We start from the raw sequence: 20,230 nt of genomic DNA on the forward strand, positions 1-20,230 counted from the left end.
CCTTTTTATAATGTATTTTGAGTAGGTTCCATCTTCTAACAACATACAAGAACTGATCCTTTTGCTTTTTTTTCCTGCTGTCTGAGTGTTTAGCTACCAGATTACACACATCCTAGAACAGAGAAGAGTTTGATGAAAACAGCTACTTTATAGTAGGAAACAAATATACACAGTGTTCTCCACATAACTTTTTGCCATCTGGGTTGCATTATAAAGTAGCCAGTTAAAGGCAGAGTAATGCTTTGCTATAGTATAACATGTTCTATTACTTAAAGGGACAGTCTAGTCAAAATTAAAGGGACACTGAACCGAATTTTTTTTCTTTCGTGATTCAGATAGAGCATGACATTTTAAGCAACTTTCTAATTCACTCCTAATATCAAATTTTCTTCATTCTCTTGGTATCTTTATTTGAAATGCAAGAATGTAAGTTTAGATGCCGGCCCATTTTTGGTGAACAACCTGGGTTGTTCTTGCTGATTGGTGGATACATTCATTCACTAATAAAAAAAAGTGCTGTCCTGAGTTCTGAATAAAAAAAAAAGCTTAGATGCCTTCTTTTTCAAATAAAGATAGCAAAACAACGAAGAAAAATTGATAATAGGAGTAAATTAGAAAGTTGCTTAAAATTACATGCGCTATCTAAATCGCGAAAGAAAAAAATTTGGGTTCAGTGTACCTTCAACCCCTTAATGACCACAGCACTTTTCCATTTTCTGTCCGTTTGGGACCAAGGCTATTTTTACATTTCTGCGGTGTTTGTGTTTAGCTGTAATTTCTTTCATGTAATTAGCAAGAGTCCATGAGCTAGTGACGTATGGGATATACATTCCTACCAGGAGGGGCAAAGTTTCCCAAACCTCAAAATGCCTATAAATACACCCCTCACCACACCCACAAATCAGTTTTACAAACTTTGCCTCCCGTGGAGGTGGTGAAGTAAGTTTGTGCTAGATTCTACGTTGATATGCGCTCCGCAGCAGGTTGGAGCCCGGTTTTCCTCTCAGCGTGCAGTGAATGTCAGAGGGATGTGAAGAGAGTATTGCCTATTTGAATTCAATGATCTCCTTCTACGGGGTCTATTTCATAGGCTCTCTGTTATCGGTCGTAGAGATTCATCTCTTACCTCCCTTTTCAGATCGACGATATACTCTTATATATACCATTACCTCTACTGATTCTCGTTTCAGTACTGGTTTGGCTTTCTACTACATGTAGATGAGTGTCCTGGGGTAAGTAAGTCTTATTTTTGTGACACTCTAAGCTATGGTTGGGCACTTTTATATAAAGTTCTAAATATTTATGTTTAAACATTTATTTGCCTTGATTCAGGATGTTCAATATTCCTTATTTCAGACAGTCAGTTTCATTATTTGGGATAATGCATTTGAATAATCATTTTTTTTTTTTCTTCTTACCTTAAAATTTGACTTTTTTCCCTGTGGGCTGTTAGGCTCGCGGGGGCTGAAAATGCTTCATTTTATTGCGTCATTCTTGGCGCTGACTTTTTTGGCGCAAAAAATTTCTTTGTTATTTCCGGCGTCATACTTGTCACCGGAAGTTGCGTCATTTTTGACGTTTTTGCGCCAAAAGTGTCGGCGTTACCGGATGTGGCGTCATTTTTGGCGCTAAAAGCATTTAGGCGCCAAATAATGTGGGCGTCTTTTTTGGCGCTAAAAATAAAAATAAAAAATATGGGCGTCACTATTGTCTCCACATTATTTAAGTCTCATTATTTTGTGCTTCTGGTTGCTAGAAGCTTATTCACTGGCATTGCATAATGCAGATAATATTTCCTTTAGTAATGTTACATTACCTGTTGCTGTTCCGTCAACATCTAATACTCAGAGTGTTCCTGTTAACATAAGAGATTTTGTTTCTAAATCCATTAAGAAGGCTATGTCTGTTATTCCTCCTTCTAGTAAATGTAAAAAGTCTTTTAAAACTTCTCATTTTTCAGATGAATTTTTAAATGAACATCATCATTCTGATTCTGAAAATGATTCCTCTGATTCAGAGGATTCTGTTTCAGAGGTTGATGCTGATAAATCTTCATATTTATTCAAAATGGAATTTATTCGTTCTTTACTTAAAAAAGTCTTAATTGCATTAGAAATAGAGGAATCTGGTCCTCTTGATACTAAATCTAAACGTTTAATTAAGGTTTTTAAATCTCCTGTAGTTATTCCAGAAGTTTTTCCTGTCCCTGATGCTATTTCTGAAGTAATTTCCAGGGAATGGAATAAATTGGGTAATTCATTTACTCCTTCTAAACGTTTTAAGCAATTATATCCTGTGCCATCTGACAGATTAGAGTTTTGGGACAAAATCCCTAAGGTTGATGGGGCCATCTCTACTCTTGCTAAACGTACTACTATTCCTACGGCAAATAGTACTTCCTTTAAGGATCCTTTAGATAGGAAAATTGAATCCTTTCTAAGAAAAGCTTACTTATGTTCAGGTAATCTTCTTAGACCTGCTATATCTTTAGCGGATGTTGCTGCAGCTTCAACTTTTTGGTTGGAAGCTTTAGCGCAACAAGTAACAGATCATAATTCTCATAGCATTGTTAATCTTCTTCAACATGCTAATAATTTTATTTGTGATGCCATCTTTGATATCATTAGGGTTGATGTCAGGTATATGTCTCTAGCTATTTTAGCTAGAAGAGCTTTATGGCTTAAAACTTGGAATGCTGATATGTCTTCCAAGTCAACTTTGCTTTCCCTTTCTTTCCAGGGTAATAAATTATTTGGTTCACAGTTGGATTCTATTATTTCAACTGTTACTGGGGGGAAAGGAACTTTCTTTCATGTAATTAACAAGAGTCCATGAGCTAGTGACGTATGGGATATACATTCCTACCAGGAGGGGCAAAGTTTCCCAAACCTTAAAATGCCTATAAATACACCCCTCACCACACCCACAAATCAGTTTTTACAAACTTTGCCTCCAAGGGAGGTGGTGAAGTAAGTTTGTGCTAGATTCTACGTTGATATGCGCTCCGCAGCAAGTTGGAGCCCGGTTTTCCTCTCAGCGTGCAGTGAATGTCAGAGGGATGTGAGGAGAGTATTGCCTATTGAATGCAGTGATCTCCTTCTACGGGGTCTATTTCATAAGGTTCTCTGTTATCGGTCGTAGAGATTCATCTCTTACCTCCCTTTTCAGATCGACGATATACTCTTATATTTACCATTTCCTCTACTGATTCTCGTTTCAGTACTGGTTTGGCTTTCTACAAACATGTAGATGAGTGTCCTGGGGTAAGTAAGTCTTATTTTCTGTGACACTCTAAGCTATGGTTGGGCACTTTATTTATAAAGTTCTAAATATATGTATTCAAACATTTATTTGCCTTGACTCAGAATGTTCAACTTTCCTTATTTCCAGACAGTCAGTTTCATATTTGGGATTATGCTTTAATTATCATATTTTTTCTTACCTCAAAAATTTGACTTTTTCCCTGTGGGCTGTTAGGCTCGCGGGGGCTGAAAATGCTTCATTTTATTGCGTCATTTTTGGCGCGGACTTTTTTGGCGCAAAAATTCATTTCCGTTTCCGGCGTCATACGTGTCGCCGGAAGTTGCGTCATTTTTTGACGTTATTTTGCGCCAAAAATGTCGGCGTTCCGGATGTTGCGTCATTTTTGGCGCAAAAAGCATTTAGGCGCCAAATAATGTGGGCGTCTTTTTTGGCGCCAAAAAATATGGGCGTCGCTTTTGTCTCCACATTATTTCAGTCTCATTTTTCATTTGCTTCTGGTTGCTAGAAGCTTGATGTTTGGCATTTTTTTCCCATTCCTGAAACTGTCTTATAAGGAATTTGATCTATTTTGCTTTATATGTTGTTTTTTCTCTTACATATTGCAAGATGTCTCACGTTGCATCTGAGCCAGAAGATACTACAGGAAAACCTCTGCCTGCTGGATCTACCAAAGCTAAGTGTATCTGCTGTAAACTTTTGGTAGCTATTCCTCCAGCTGTTGTTTGTATTAAATGTCATGACAAACTTGTTATTGCAGATAATATTTCCTTTAGTGATGTACCATTGCCTGTTGCAGTTCCCTCAACATCTAAGGTGCAGAATGTTCCTGATAACATAAGAGATTTTGTTTCTGAATCCATAAAGAAGGCTTTGTCTGTTATTTCTCCTTCTAGTAAACGTAAAAAGTCTTTTAAATCTTCTCTTTCTACAGATGAATTTTTAAATGAACACCATCATTCTGATTCTTTGGACTCTTCTGGTTCAGAGGATTCTGTCTCAGAGATTGATGCTGATAAATCTTCATATTTATTTAAGATGGAATTTTTTCGCTCTTTACTTAAAGAAGTACTAATTGCTTTAGAAATAGAGGATTCTAGTCCTCTTGATACTAATTCTATACGTTTAGATAAGGTTTTTAAAGCTCCTGCGGTTATTCCAGAAGTCTTTCCTGTTCCTAATGCTATTTCTGCAGTAATTGCTAAGGAATGGGATAGATTGGGTAATTCATTTACTCCTTCTAAACGTTTTAAGCAATTATATCCTGTTCCGCCTGACAGGTTAGAATTTTGGGACAAAATCCCTAAAGTTGATGGGGCTATTTCTACCCTTGCTAAACGTACTACCATTCCTACATCAGATGGTACCTCGTTTAAGGATCCTTTAGATAGAAAAATTGAATCTTTTCTAAGAAAAGCTTATCTATGTTCAGGTAATCTTCTTAGACCTGCTATATCATTGGCTGATGTTGCTGCAGCTTCAACTTTTTGGTTGGAAACTCTAGCGCAACAAGTAACAAATCGTGATTCTCATGATATTATTATTCTTCTCCAGCATGCTAATAATTTCATCTGTGATGCCATTTTTGATATTATTAGAGTTGATGTTAGATTTATGTCTCTGGCTATCTTAGCCAGAAGAGCTTTATGGCTTAAGACTTGGAATGCTGATATGGCTTCTAAATCAACTCTACTTTCCATTTCTTTCCAGGGAAACAAATTATTTGGTTCTCAGTTGGATTCTATTATTTCAACTGTTACTGGTGGGAAAGGAACTTTTTTACCACAGGATAAAAAGTCTAAAGGTAAAAACAGGGCTAACAATCGTTTTCGATCCTTTCGTTTCAACAAAGAACAAAAGCCTGATCCTTCGTCCTCAGGAGCAGTATCAGTTTGGAAACCATCTCCAGTCTGGAATAAATCCAAGCCTGCTAGAAAGGCAAAGCCTGCTTCTAAGTTCACATGAAGGTACGGCCCTCATTCCAGTTCCGCTGGTAGGGGGCAGGTTACATTTTTTCAAAGAAATTTGGATCAATTCTGTTCACAATCTTTGGATTCAGAACATTGTTTCAGAAGGGTACAGAATTGGTTTCAAGATGAGACCTCCTGCAAAGAGATTTTTTCTTTCCCATGTCCCAGTAAATCCAGTGAAAGCTCAAGCATTTCTGAATTGTGTTTCAGATCTAGAGTTGGCTGGAGTAATTATGCCAGTTCCAGTTCCGGAACAGGGGATGGGGTTTTATTCAAATCTCTTCATTGTACCAAAGAAGGAGAATTCCTTCAGACCAGTTCTGGATCTAAAATTATTGAATCGCTATGTAAGGATACCAACGTTCAAGATGGTAACTGTAAGGACTATATTGCCTTTTGTTCAGCAAGGGAATTATATGTCCACAATAGATTTACAGGATGCATATCTGCATATTCCGATTCATCCAGATCATTATCAGTTCCTGAGATTCTCTTTTCTAGACAAGCATTACCAATTTGTGGCTCTACCGTTTGGCCTTGCTACAGCTCCAAGAATTTTCACAAAGATTCTCGGTGCCCTTCTGTCTGTAATCAGAGAACAGGGTATTGTGGTATTTCCTTATTTGGACGATATCTTGGTACTTGCTCCGTCTTTACATTTAGCAGAGTCTCATACGAATCGACTTGTGTTGTTTCTTCAAGATCATGGTTGGAGGATCAATTTACTAAAAAGTTCTTTGATTCCTCAAACAAGGGTAACCTTTCTGGGTTTCCAGATAGATTCAGTGTCCATGACTCTGTCTTTAACAGACAAGAGACGTCTAAAATTGATTACAGCTTGTCGAAACCTTCAGTCACAATCATTCCCTTCGGTAGCCTTATGCATGGAAATTCTAGGTCTTATGACTGCTGCATCGGACGCGATCCCCTTTGCTCGTTTTCACATGCGACCTCTTCAGCTCTGTATGCTGAACCAATGGTGCAGGGATTACACGAAGATATCTCAATTAATATCTTTAAAACCGATTGTTCGACACTCTCTAACGTGGTGGACAGATCACCATCGTTTAATTCAGGGGGCTTCTTTTGTTCTTCCGACCTGGACTGTAATTTCAACAGATGCAAGTCTCACAGGTTGGGGAGCTGTGTGGGGATCTCTGACGGCACAAGGAGTTTGGGAATCTCAGGAGGTGAGATTACCGATCAATATTTTGGAACTCCGTGCAATTTTCAGAGCTCTTCAGTTTTGGCCTCTTCTGAAGAGAGAATCGTTCATTTGTTTTCAGACAGACAATGTCACAACTGTGGCATACATCAATCATCAAGGAGGGACTCACAGTCCTCTGGCTATGAAAGAAGTATCTCGAATTTTGGTTTGGGCGGAATCCAGCTCCTGTCTAATCTCTGCGGTTCATATCCCAGGTGTAGACAATTGGGAAGCGGATTATCTCAGTCGCCAAACGTTGCATCCGGGCGAATGGTCTCTTCACCCAGAGGTATTTCTTCAGATTGTTCAATTGTGGGGGCTCCCAGAGATAGATCTGATGGCCTCTCATCTAAACAAGAAACTTCCCAGGTATCTGTCCAGATCCCGGGATCCTCAGGCGGAGGCAGTGGATGCATTATCACTTCCTTGGAAGTATCATCCTGCCTATATCTTTCCGCCTCTAGTTCTTCTTCCAAGAGTAATCTCCAAGATTCTGAGGGAATGCTCGTTTGTTCTGCTAATAGCTCCGGCATGGCCTCACAGGTTTTGGTATGCGGATCTTGTCCGGATGGCATCTTGCCAGCCATGGACTCTTCCGTTAAGACCAGACCTTCTGTCACAAGGTCCTTTTTTCCATCCGGATCTGAAATCCTTAAATTTAAAGGTATGGAGATTGAACGCTTGATTCTTGGTCATAGAGGTTTCTCTGACTCCGTGATTAATACTATGTTACAGGCTCGTAAATCTGTATCTCGAGAGATATATTATAGAGTCTGGAAGACTTATATTTCTTGGTGTCTTTCTCATCATTTTTCTTGGCATTCTTTTAGAATACCGAGAATTTTACAATTTCTTCAGGATGGTTTGGATAAGGGTTTGTCCGCAAGTTCTTTGAAAGGACAAATCTCTGCTCTTTCTGTTCTTTTTCACAGAAAGATTGCTATTCTTCCTGATATTCATTGTTTTGTACAAGCTTTGGTTCGTATAAAACCTGTCATTAAGTCAATTTCTCCTCCTTGGAGTTTGAATTTGGTTCTGGGAGCTCTTCAAGCTCCTCCGTTTGAACCTATGCATTCATTGGACATTAAATTACTTTCTTGGAAAGTTTTGTTCCTTTTGGCTATCTCTTCTGCTAGAAGAGTTTCTGAATTATCTGCTCTTTCATGTGAGTCTCCTTTTCTGATTTTTCATCAGGATAAGGCGGTGTTGCGAACTTCTTTTGAATTTTTACCTAAAGTTGTGAATTCCAACAACATTAGTAGAGAAATTGTGGTTCCTTCATTATGTCCTAATCCTAAGAATTCTAAGGAGAAATCATTGCATTCTTTGGATGTTGTTAGAGCTTTGAAATATTATGTTGAAGCTACGAAATCTTTCCGTAAGACTTCTAGTCTATTTGTTATCTTTTCCGGTTCTAGGAAAGGCCAGAAAGCTTCTGCCATTTCTTTGGCATCTTGGTTGAAATCTTTAATTCATCTTGCCTATGTTGAGTCGGGTAAAACTCCGCCTCAAAGAATTACAGCTCATTCTACTAGGTCAGTATCTACTTCCTGGGCGTTTAGGAATGAAGCTTCGGTTGACCAGATCTGCAAAGCAGCAACTTGGTCTTCTTTGCATACTTTTACTAAATTCTACCATTTTGATGTATTTTCTTCTTCTGAAGCAGTTTTTGGTAGAAAAGTTCTTCAGGCAGCGGTTTCAGTTTGAATCTTCTGCTTATGTTTTTTGTTAAACTTTATTTTGGGTGTGGATTATTTTCAGCAGGAATTGGCTGTCTTTATTTTATCCCTCCCTCTCTAGTGACTCTTGTGTGGAAAGATCCACATCTTGGGTAGTCATTATCCCATACGTCACTAGCTCATGGACTCTTGTTAATTACATGAAAGAAAACATAATTTATGTAAGAACTTACCTGATAAATTCATTTCTTTCATATTAACAAGAGTCCATGAGGCCCACCCTTTTTTGTGGTGGTTATGATTTTTTTGTATAAAGCACAATTATTCCAATTCCTTATTTTATATGCTTCGCACTTTTTCTTATCACCCCACTTCTTGGCTATTCGTTAAACTGATTTGTGGGTGTGGTGAGGGGTGTATTTATAGGCATTTTAAGGTTTGGGAAACTTTGCCCCTCCTGGTAGGAATGTATATCCCATACGTCACTAGCTCATGGACTCTTGTTAATATGAAAGAAATGAATTTATCAGGTAAGTTCTTACATAAATTATGTTTTTTTACCACAGGATAAAAAATCTAAAGGTAAATTTAGGTCTACTAATCGTTTTCGTTCCTTTCGTCACAATAAGGAACAAAAGCCTGATCCTTCCCCTACAGGAGCGGTATCAGTTTGGAAACCATCTCCAGTCTGGAATAAATCCAAGCCTTTTAGAAAGCCAAAGCCAGCTCCCAAGTCAACATGAAGGTGCGGCCCTCATTCCAGCCCAGCTGGTAGGGGGCAGATTACGATTTTTCAAAGAAATTTGGATCAATTCAATTCACAATCTTTGGATTCAGAACATTGTTTCACAAGGGTACAGAATAGGCTTCAAGATAAGGCCTCCTGCAAGAAGATTTTTTCTTTCCCGTGTCCCAGTAAATCCAGTGAAGGCTCAAGCATTTCTGAAATGTGTTTCAGATCTAGAGTTGGCTGGAGTAATTATGCCAGTTCCAGTTCTGGAACAGGGGCTGGGGTTTTACTCAAATCTCTTCATTGTACCAAAGAAGGAGAATTCCTTCAGACCAGTTCTGGATTTAAAAATATTGAATCATTATGTAAGGATACCAACATTCAAAATGGTAACTATAAGGACTATTCTGCCTTTTGTTCAGCAAGGGCATTATATGTCCACAATAGATTTACAGGATGCATATCTGCATATTCCGATTCATCCAGATCACTATCAGTTTCTGAGATTCTCTTTCCTAGAAAAGCATTACCAGTTTGTGGCTCTGCCGTTTGGCCTCGCAACAGCGCCAAGGATTTTTACAAAGGTTCTCGGTGCCCTTCTGTCTGTAATCAGAGAACAGGGTATTGTGGTATTTCCTTATTTGGACGATATCTTGGTACTTGCTCAGTCTTCACATTTAGCAGAATCTCATACGAATCGACTTGTATTGTTTCTTCGAGAACATGGTTGGAGGATCAATTTACCAAAAAGTTCATTGATTCCTCAGACAAGGGTAACCTTTTTAGGTTTCCAGATAGATTCAGTGTCCATGACTCTGTCTCTGACAGACAAGAGACGTCTAAAATTGGTTTCAGCTTGTCGAAACCTTCAGTCTCAATCATTCCCTTCGGTAGCCTTATGTATGGAAATTCTAGGTCTTATGACTGCTGCATCGGACGCGATCCCCTTTGCTCGTTTTCACATGCGACCTCTTCAGCTCTGTATGCTGAACCAGTGGTGCAGGGATTATACAAAGATATCTCAATTAATATCTTTAAAACCGATTGTACGACACTCTCTGACGTGGTGGACAGACCACCATCGTTTAGTTCAGGGGGCTTCTTTTGTTCTTCCGACCTGGACTGTGATTTCAACAGATGCAAGTCTGACAGGTTGGGGAGCTGTTTGGGGGTCTCTGACAGCACAAGGGGTTTGGGAATCTCAGGAGGTGAGATTACCAATCAACATTTTGGAACTCCGTGCAATTTTCAGAGCTCTTCAGTCATGGCCTCTTCTAAAGAGAGAGTCGTTCATTTGTTTTCAGACCGACAATGTCACAACCGTGGCATATGTCAATCATCAAGGAGGGACTCACAGTCCTCTGGCTATGAAAGAAATATCTCGAATACTGGTATGGGCGGAATCCAGCTCCTGTCTAATTTCTGCGGTTCATATCCCAGGTATAGACAATTGGGAAGCGGATTATCTCAGTCGCCAAACGTTACATCCGGGCGAATGGTCTCTTCACCCAGAGGTATTTCTTCAGATTGTTCAAATGTGGGGTTTTCCAGAAATAGATCTGATGGCTTCTCATCTAAACAAGAAACTTCCCAGGTATCTGTCCAGATCCAGGGATCCTCAGGCGGAGGCAGTGGATGCATTGTCACTTCTTGGAAGTATCATCCTGCCTATATCTTTCCGCCTCTAGTTCTCCTTCCAAGAGTGATTTCCAAGATTCTAAAGGAGTGCTCGTTTGTTCTGCTGGTGGCTCCAGCATGGCCTCACAGGTTTTGGTATGCGGATCTTGTCCGGATGGCCACTTGCCAACCGTGGACTCTTCCATTAAGACCAGACCTTCTATCGCAAGGTCTTTTTTTCCATCAGGATCTCAAATCCTTAAATTTGAAGGTATGGAGATTGAACGCTTTATTCTCAGTCATAGAGGTTTCTCTGACTCTGTGATTAATAATATGTTACAGGCTCGTAAATCTGTATCTAGGAAGATATATTATCGAGTCTGGAAGATTTACATTTCTTGGTGTTTTTCTCATAATTTTTCTTGGCATTCTTTTAGAATTCCTAGAATTTTACAGTTTCTTCAGGATGGTTTGGATAAAGGTTTGTCTGCAAGTTCCTTGAAAGGACAAATCTCTGCTCGTTCTGTTCTTTTCCACAGAAAGATTGCTAGTCTTCCTGATATTCATTGTTTTGTACAAGCTTTGGTTCGTATAAAACCTGTTATTAAGTCAATTTCTCCTCCTTGGAGTTTGAATTTGGTTCTGGGGGCTCTTCAAGCTCCTCCGTTTGAACCTATGCATTCGCTGGACATTAAATTACTTTCTTGGAAAGTTTTGTTTCTTTTGGCCATCTCTTCTGCTAGAAGAGTTTCTGAATTATCTGCTCTTTCTTGTGAGTCTCCTTTTCTGATTTTTCATCAGGATAGGGCGGTGTTGCGAACTTCTTTTAAATTTTTACCTAAGCTTGTGAATTCTAACAACATTAGTAGAGAAATTGTGGTTCCTTCATTGTGTCCTAATCCTAAGAATTCTAAGGAAAGATCGTTGCATTCTTTGGATGTAGTTAGAGCTTTGAAATATTATGTTGAAGCTACTAAGTCTTTCCGAAAGACTTCTAGTCTATTTGTTATCTTTTCCGGTTCTAGGAAAGGTCAGAAGGCCTCTGCCATTTCTTTGGCGTCTTGGTTAAAGTCTTTGATTCATCATGCTTATGTCGAGTCGGGTAAAACTCTGCCTCAAAGGATTACAGCTCATTCTACTAGGTCAGTTTCTACTTCCTGGGCGTTTAGGAATGAAGCCTCGGTTGATCAGATTTGCAAAGCAGCAACTTGGTCTTCTTTGCATACTTTTACTAAATTCTACAATTTTGATGTGTTTTCTTCTTCTGAAGCAGTTTTTGGTAGAAAAGTACTTCAGGCAGCTGTTTCAGTTTGATTCTTCTGCTTATAATTTCAGTTTTTTTTCATTATAAGATTTAAACTTTGTTTTGGGTGTGGATTATTTTCAGCGGAATTGGCTGTCTTTCGTTTATCCCTCCCTCTCTAGTGACTCTTGCGTGGAAGATCCACATCTTGGGTATTCATTATCCCATACGTCACTAGCTCATGGACTCTTGCTAATTACATGAAAGAAAACATAATTTATGTAAGAACTTACCTGATAAATTCATTTCTTTCATATTAGCAAGAGTCCATGAGGCCCACCCTTTTTTGTGGTGGTTATGATTTTTTTGTATAAAGCACAATTATTCCAATTCCTTATTTTTTTATGCTTTCGCACTTTTTTCTTATCACCCCACTTCTTGACTATGCGTTAAACTGATTTGTGGGTGTGGTGAGGGGTGTATTTATAGGCATTTTGAGGTTTGGGAAACTTTGCCCCTCCTGGTAGGAATGTATATCCCATACGTCACTAGCTCATGGACTCTTGCTAATATGAAAGAAATGAATTTATCAGGTAAGTTCTTACATAAATTATGTTTTTCCTCTTACTCATTTACTGTACCCACACATATTATATACGTTTTTTTCTCACCATTAAATGGACTTTCTAAAAATACCATTATTTTCATCATATCTTATAATTTACTATAAAAAAATGATAAAATATGAGGAAAAAATGAAAAAAAACACACTTTTTCTAACTTTGACCCCCAAAATCTGTTACACATCTACAACCACCAAAAAACACCCATGCTAAATAGTTTCTAAATTTTGTCCTGAGTTTAGAAATACCCAATGTTTACATCTTCTTTGCTTTTTTTGTAAGTTATAGAGCAATAAATACAAGTAGCACTTTGCTATTTCCAAACCATTATTTTTCAAAATTAGCGCTAGTTACATTAGAACACTAATATCTTTCAGGAATCTCTGAATATCCCTTGACATGTATATATTTTTTTTTAGTAGACATCCCAAAGTATTAATCTAGGCCCATTTTGGTATATTTCATGCCACAATTTCACTGCCAAATGCGATTAAATACAAAAAATAGTTCACTTTTTAATTTTTTCACAAACTTTTGGTTTCTCACTGAAATTATTTACAAACAGCTTGTGGAATTATGGCTTATATTGTTGTAAATTCTTCTCTGGGATCCCCTTTGTTCAGAAATAGCAGACATATATGGCTTTGGTGTTGCTTTGGTAATTAGAAGGCTTCTAAATGCCACTGCGCACTACACGTGTATTATGCCCAGCAGTGAAGGGGTTAATTAGGGAGCATGTAGGGAGCTTTTATGGGTAATTTTAGCTTTAGTGTAGTGTAGTAGACAACCCCAAGTATTGATCTAGGCCAATTTTGGTATATTTCATGCCACCATTTCACCGCCAAATGCGATCAAATAAAAAACGTTAAATTTTTCACAATTTTAGGTTTCTCACTGAAATTATTTACAAACAGCTTGTGCAATTATGGCACAAATGGTTGTAAATGCTTCTCTGGGATCCCCTTTGTTCAGAAATAGCAGACATATATGGCTTTGGCGTTGCTTTGTGGTAATTAGAAGGCCGCCAAATGCCGCTGCGCATCACACGTGTATTATGGCTAGCAGTGATGGGGTTAATTATGTAGCTTGGGAGCTTGCAGGGTTAATTTTAGCTTTAGTGTAGAGCTCAGCCTCCCACCTAAAACATCAGACCCCCTGATCCCTCCCAAACAGCTCTCTTCCCTCCCCCACCCCATAATTGTCCTCGCCATCTTAAGTACTGGCAGAAACTCTGCCAGCACTAAAATAAAAGCTATATATACTGATCCCCCACCAAACAGCTTTCTAACCCTCCCCCTCTGCCTTAATGGGCACCATCTTGGGTAATGGCAGCTGTCTGCCAGTACCCAGTTTAGTAACAAAAAGTATGTTTTGTTTGTTGCCCTTTTCTGTAGTGGACCAACCCCCCACCCCTTCCAGAACCCTTAGACGATCATTTTTTTTTTTTTTTTTTTTAATATTAGTTTTTTTTTAACGTTTATTAACTTTTTTTTCCTGCAGTGTAGCGGTTCGCTCCCGCCCTGTGCACGTGCCCGCCCGCCGCCCCCCATGCACACGCGCGCTCCCGTGCGCACCCCTGTCTGTCCCGCCCCCCTCCACTCGGCACATCGATGGCCGCCCACCCGCCTCCCAGACTTGCTCCCACCCACCAACGATACCGGCCACCGATGTCTGGTGCAGAGAGGGCCACAGAGTGGCTCTCTCTGCATCGGATGGCCAAGGGGGTTTATTGCAGGATGCATCGATATCGAGGCATCACTGCAATAACCGGAAAGCAGCTGGAAGCGATCAGGATCGCTTCCAGCTGCTTTCCAAACCAAGGACGTACGCCACACGTCCTCGGTCATTAACTGTATTTTTTTTTGAGGACGTGTGGCGTACGTCCTTGGTCGTTAAGGGGTTAAACTCACGATTCAGATAGGTCATGCAAATTTTAAACAACTTTCCAATTCACTTTTATCATTAAATTTGCATTGTTCTCTTGGTATTCTTAGTTGAAAGCTAAACCTTGGTAGGCACATATGTTAATTTCTAAGCTCTTTAAGGCCGCCTCTTATCTCAATACAGTTGACAGTTTTTCACAGCGTTAGTTCATGTCTTCCATAGAGAAAACATTGTGCTCACGCCCATGGAGTTACTTATTAGAGGGTACTGATGAAAATGCAAGTCTGTCAAAAGAACTAAAATAAGGGCCTGCAGAGGCTTGGATACAAGGTAATCACAGAATTGTTAATATAACCGTGTTGGTTAGGCAAAACTGGGGAATGTATAATAAAGAGATTATCTATCTTTTAAAAACAGAACAATTCTGGAGTAGACTGTCTCTTTAAGATATCTAAAGCACAAATAAATTGTGTAATTTAGCATAAATTGAATTGCTGATAATTTGTGCAACAAATATTTAAAAAACATATTGTTAGATCATTTTAGCTTAATATTGGCTTAAATTTATGTTAGGTGGTCAATAAAATCAGTCGGCTGCTGTGGAGATTTAATAAGTCCTATGGAGAACACTGCATTTATATCACAAAAGTACACATTTGAGGGGGAATAGCAGTCAGTTCCACTTTGTACCTGTATGAGTGTGCAGTGTACGTGTGTCCTGATTTGCTTCTATTGTTTTAAAGGGACAGTCTACACCAGAATTTTTATTGTTTTAAAAGATAGATAATCCCTTTATTACCCATTCCCCAGTTTTGCATAACCAACACAGTTATATTAATATACTTTAACCTCTGTGATTATCTTGTATCTAAGCCTCTGCAAACTGCTCCTTTATTTCAGTTCTTTTGACAGACTTGCTGTTTAGCCAATCAATGCCTGCTCCCAGATAACTTCACGTGCACGAGCACAGTGTTATCTATACGAAACACATGAACTAAAACCCTCTAGTGGTGAAAAACTGTTAAAATGCATTCTGAAAAGAGGTGGCCGTCAAGGTCTAAGAAATTAGCATATGAACCTCCTAGGTTAAGCCTTCAACTAAGAATACCAAGAGAACAAAGCAAAATTGGTGATAAAAGTCAATTGGAAAATTGTTTAAAATTACATGCTCTATCTGAATCATGAAAGTTTATTTTGGCCTAGACTGTCCCTTTAATATAGTTGCAATAGTACAACCTCTATTTTGCTTCACATGAATGTGTTTTTTTCAGGCTGAAGAGCGACTTAGGAAAGCAATCCAAGGTTCCCCTGAAGCGCAGACAAAGCAGACAGGGCGAGTGTTGGAGCCACCAGTGCCTTCACGATCGGAGTCATTTTCCAATGGAAATTCTGAGCCAACCCAGCCTGCCATGCATAGGCCTGTGGAACCTCAGGTAAGGAGAAGTTAATGCCCAACTGCATATGTTCATTATTGTTACTTTTAGTTCTGTTTTAGGACAGGGATTATGGTTTTATCATTTCATCTGTTTACAGTGTTCATTGCAAGTCTGTAGAAGAAAAAATACCAAATGTGTGCTCTATATACCTTTTATTTATAAACCCACTAAAATATTAGCAGTGAGACTTTATTAGATAAATCATGAGTTCTTTTTGAAGACGGCCTTTGTTCTAAATCCCTGTAGCAAAACACAGTGATAGTGACAGTGGGTTTTTCGAGAGTTTTGTCCATCAAAATCCTGCCTTTTTTTTTTTTTTTTTTTTTTATATATATAAATAACATGAATGTCATAAGTAAATTGTGATTTGTGTCTTTTTATTAGAGCATAATAAATGCAGTCCATGTTATCTGTGTTTGTCTATAAAGGCTCATCTTTAACTGGACATTTTGAAAAATCTGAAAATAGAAAAACTCAATAACCTTTTTAAGATTCAGTTCAGTATTTTAAGCAGCAGCTCTGATAAAGCGCTGCTCTGTATGAGGTGGCTCCCAGTAATATGCGACTCTCCCAGTATGTTTTGTGTTGCCGCCTCCAATCCCTCTTGTGCACTTCTGCCAATAGCAAACCTTTGCTGTATTAGGCTGATGAACCCTCAGTGAATTTTTGGGTGAGCAATCCTGTCGGTCATGAGAAAGCTGTAAGAAAAGTTATGTAGACTGCATAATTGTGATTTAGTTTATTTATGGCCAAATTCATTGCTACAACTTATCTGATACTTATTTTGACTGGCTATATGGAAGTATTGGCTATTACTGTAAGTTTAGGCATTTATATTGGCAGATACTAATCTGTAATTGTTTGAGTACTGTTAACAGATTATTTGGTACATTTAAATACATTCCATTAGGAGAGATTAAATGATAAATATTATTGTTTTCCTTCATAAGATAGGGAGAATCCACGGCTTCATTCCTTACTGTTGGGAAATACAACACCTGGCCACCAGGAGGAGGCAAAGACACCCCAGCCAAAGGCTTAAATATCCCTCCCACTTCCTCATTACCCCAGTCATTCTTTGCCTTTCATCATGTTAGGAGGTGGTAGAGAAGTATCAGAAGATTCGGAGAGTCCTGAAAAAAGGTTATCTGCCCTTCGAGAGAGGACTGGAGTTTTAAGTAGTCATGTCAACCTTTCAGTGAGAGTATTGATGAAAGTTAGAGTCTGGAGATGCAGGGAAAGTTTTTTTCTGCGAAACCATCCAGACTACTGCTAACAGCTCCTAAGCAATCAGTGTTAACAAATTTCACTGCCTGCTTTCTCTCACTCAAGTCCATGTCAGGAGGTAAGAACGTTATAACAGGGTCACAGTGTGGCTCCTTTATACCTTGATAAGATCCAGGGTTATTATCCTCTGAAGGGGGTTTATTGAACAGTTGGGGTTAAATATTCAGTGTATTAATTATTTACATGCTGCTTTGTGTGATTTTTCTCATAGGCTGATAGACTGTGTTTTTAGCTGGAACAAACCGGTTTCACTTTTAAGTTTCACTTTCGTTTTTGAAAGTATTGCACAGCTCCTATTACTTGCTGTACTTTTAATAACAGGGTAAGTACTGTCTTGCACTCCATGTGACCGGGTGTGGTCTATGCTCATTTCCTCCATTCCGGCTGAGACTTGAACCTGAGGAGAGCGTTTCCTCTGTTAACTGTCTGGGTCTAGGAGGTGGTGAGTGCCCCAGCCTTTGGGAGTATAAAGGTGCAATTTTCTATAATAAAAAACATTTTAATTTGTGTCCTCCTGTTGGTATAACCTGAGCTATGGAGGACTCTGACATGTTAGAAGGTACTCCTTCTGTACTAAATCATACCTGTTTATATTGTGAGGAGGCCGCGGTTTTCCCGCCCACTCAATTATGTTCCACATGCCTTAAAGGGACAGTATACACTCATTTTTATATAACTGCATGTAATAGACACTACTATAAAGAATAAGATGCACAGATACTGATATAAAAATCCTTAGAAGCTCTCAGTTTAGCTCTGTTGAAAAGGTAGCTGGAAAGCCCACTGCAAGTGAGAAATAAGACCCTCCCCCTTCTTTTGCATATGAAAAGTCCCTTTACACAAACAGGAGCAAGCTGGAGAAGGTAGCTGACTGTATTCTCACAAAACTTTGGGGCTTGGTTAGGAGTCTGAAACTCAGAGCAAGTTATTTAAAAATAAGCAAAACTATACATTTTTTAAAAAAAAAAAAAGAAACTTTATGGGCTATATAAATAGATCATCTACAAAGCATTTATGCAAAGAAAAAATGAGTGTATAATATCCCTTTAACACCATTATAAAGTCTAAGAAGGGAGACAATCCTGCTAAGGCTCTTAGTCCTTCTGAGCCGTCTACCTCTCAGGACTCGGCGTCCTGTGAGATTATTACCCTTGCTACATTATCCACTCCACATGCAATTCCCCGTAGCACATTTAATCCTCCATCTGGAGGAACCATCCTTTAGATTTAAAATTGAGCACTTGCGGTTTTTATTAAAGGAGGTTCTGTCTACGTTAGAGGTTCCAGAGGCGCCGTGCTGCCTGATGAACCTATGATACCTAAATTAGACAGAGTTTACGAAGACAGGATAGTTCCTTTGACTTTGCCTGTGCCGGTTAAGATGTAGAACATTATTAAAAACAAATTGGAAAGAATTGGTTCTTCCTTTTCCCCCTCGTCTACTTTTAAAAAGTTGTTCCCTGTCCCAGACTCTCAACTGGATTTGTGGGGCTCCATTCCTAAGGTGGATGGTACTATCTCTACGCTTGCTAAACGTAATACTATACCTCTTGAGGATAGTTCTTCGTTCAGAGAGCTGATGAATAATAAAATGGAAACCTTTCTGAGAAAGATGTTTCGGCATACAGGATTTTTGTTTCAATCAGCGGCTGCAGTTGCTGTGGTTGCGGGATCGGCTACCTACTGGTGCCCCTATTTGTCGGAACTCATTGAGGTGCAGTCTCCCCTTGAGGATATTCAAGACAGAATTAAAGCTCAGAGTATTGCTAATTCTTTGATCTGTGATGCGAACATGCAAATTATTCGCCTAAATGCAAAGGCCTCTGGCTTTGCGGTCCTAACCCGCCGGGCGCTCTGGTTGAAGTCTTGGTCTGCAGATATGACTTCTAAGTCCAGACTTCTTTCCCTTCCCTTCAAGGGAAAGATTTAATTTGGTCCAGTCCTGGACTCCATTATTTCTACGGTTACCGGAGGCAAGGATGCCTTCCTACCGCAAGATAAGAAGAACAAGTCTAAGGGACGACAATCTCTCAATTTTCGTTCCTTTCATTCTCACAAATCCCAACAACTAAAATCCTCCTCCAAGCCCAAGCAACCCAAGAGTACTTGGAAGCCGGCTCAGTCCTGGAATAAATCCAAGCAGACTAAGAAGCCCGCCGAAAACAAATTGGCGTGAAGGGGCGGCCCTCGATCTGGGATCGCATCATGTAGGGGGCAGACTGTCTCCTATTTTCAGGCGCCTGGTTCAAGGACATACAGGATCCGTGGGTCCTGGAGGTGTTATCTCAGGGATACAAGATAGGCTTCAAATCTCAGAGGCAGATTCCTTCTCTCGAATCTGTCTACCAGACCAGAAAAGAGGGAAGCCTTTCTAGGGTGCATAAGGGATCTATCATCCTTAGGAGTTGTTGTCCTGGTGCCTATTGAAGAAAGAGGTTTGGGGTTTTATTCAAACCTTTTCGTGGTCCCAAAGGAGGGAACATTCCGCCCAATTCTGGACCTAAAGTGCTTAAACAAATTACTCAGTGTCCCTTCCTTCAAGATGTCGATGATAAGGTCCATCCTTCCTTTAATTCAGGAAGGCCAGTTTATGACCACTATAGATCTGAAGGGCGCTTACCTTCATATTCCAATCCACAGTGAACACTTTCAGTTCCTGAGGTTTGCATTCCTGGACCAGCACTTCCAGTTCATTGCCATTCCGTTTGGCCTAGCTACTGCTCAAAGAATCTTTACGAAGGTTCTCGGGGCTCTTCTAGCCATTGGAACAAAGTGGGTGGTTTGCTCTCAAAGGAGAGCTTTGAGTGGGACTATCTATATTAAGTGACGTAAAGAGCCAATCTTGAATGACTGGGTAATCCAATGGTAGCCCAATCGGCGGGTTATTTCTAGTGACTTGTGCTCGTGCACGTGAAGTTATCTGGGAGCAGGCACTGATTGGCTAAACGGCAAGTCTGTCAAAAGAACTGAAATAAAGGGGCAGTTTGCAGAGGCTTAGATACAAGATAATCACAGAGGTTAAAGTATATTAATATAACTGTGTTGGTTATGCAAAACTGGGGAATGGGTAATAAAGGGATTATCTATCTTTTAAAACAATAACAATTCTGGTGTAGACTGTCCCTTTAAAACAATAGAAGCAAATCAGGATACACGTACACTGCACAATCCAGACATATGCACAAATAGGCACAATTCATATGAAAATGCACAATTGATACAAAAGTATGGAATAGCAACAAAAGGCAACAATTCATGCAAAGGCATAAAATAGCGACAATTCATACATAGAC

General features: G+C 39.3%; 1 protein-coding gene across 4 annotated transcripts in view; it reads left to right on the top strand.

Annotated features, from left to right (window-relative positions):
* MAP4K4 (mitogen-activated protein kinase kinase kinase kinase 4) overlaps positions 1-20,230 on the top strand; it is a 511,519-nt gene that overhangs the window by 377,645 nt on the left and 113,644 nt on the right. For all 4 annotated transcript variants that reach the window (XM_053707651.1, XM_053707653.1, XM_053707649.1 and 1 more), the window contains exon 16: positions 15,486-15,647. In XM_053707651.1, the coding sequence (XP_053563626.1) occupies positions 15,486-15,647 (162 nt within the window). The remainder of the gene's footprint in view (positions 1-15,485; positions 15,648-20,230) is intronic.

The sequence above is a fragment of the Bombina bombina genome, chromosome 3 (genome assembly GCF_027579735.1).
Source record: "Bombina bombina isolate aBomBom1 chromosome 3, aBomBom1.pri, whole genome shotgun sequence".
Lineage (NCBI taxonomy): Eukaryota > Metazoa > Chordata > Amphibia > Anura > Bombinatoridae > Bombina > Bombina bombina.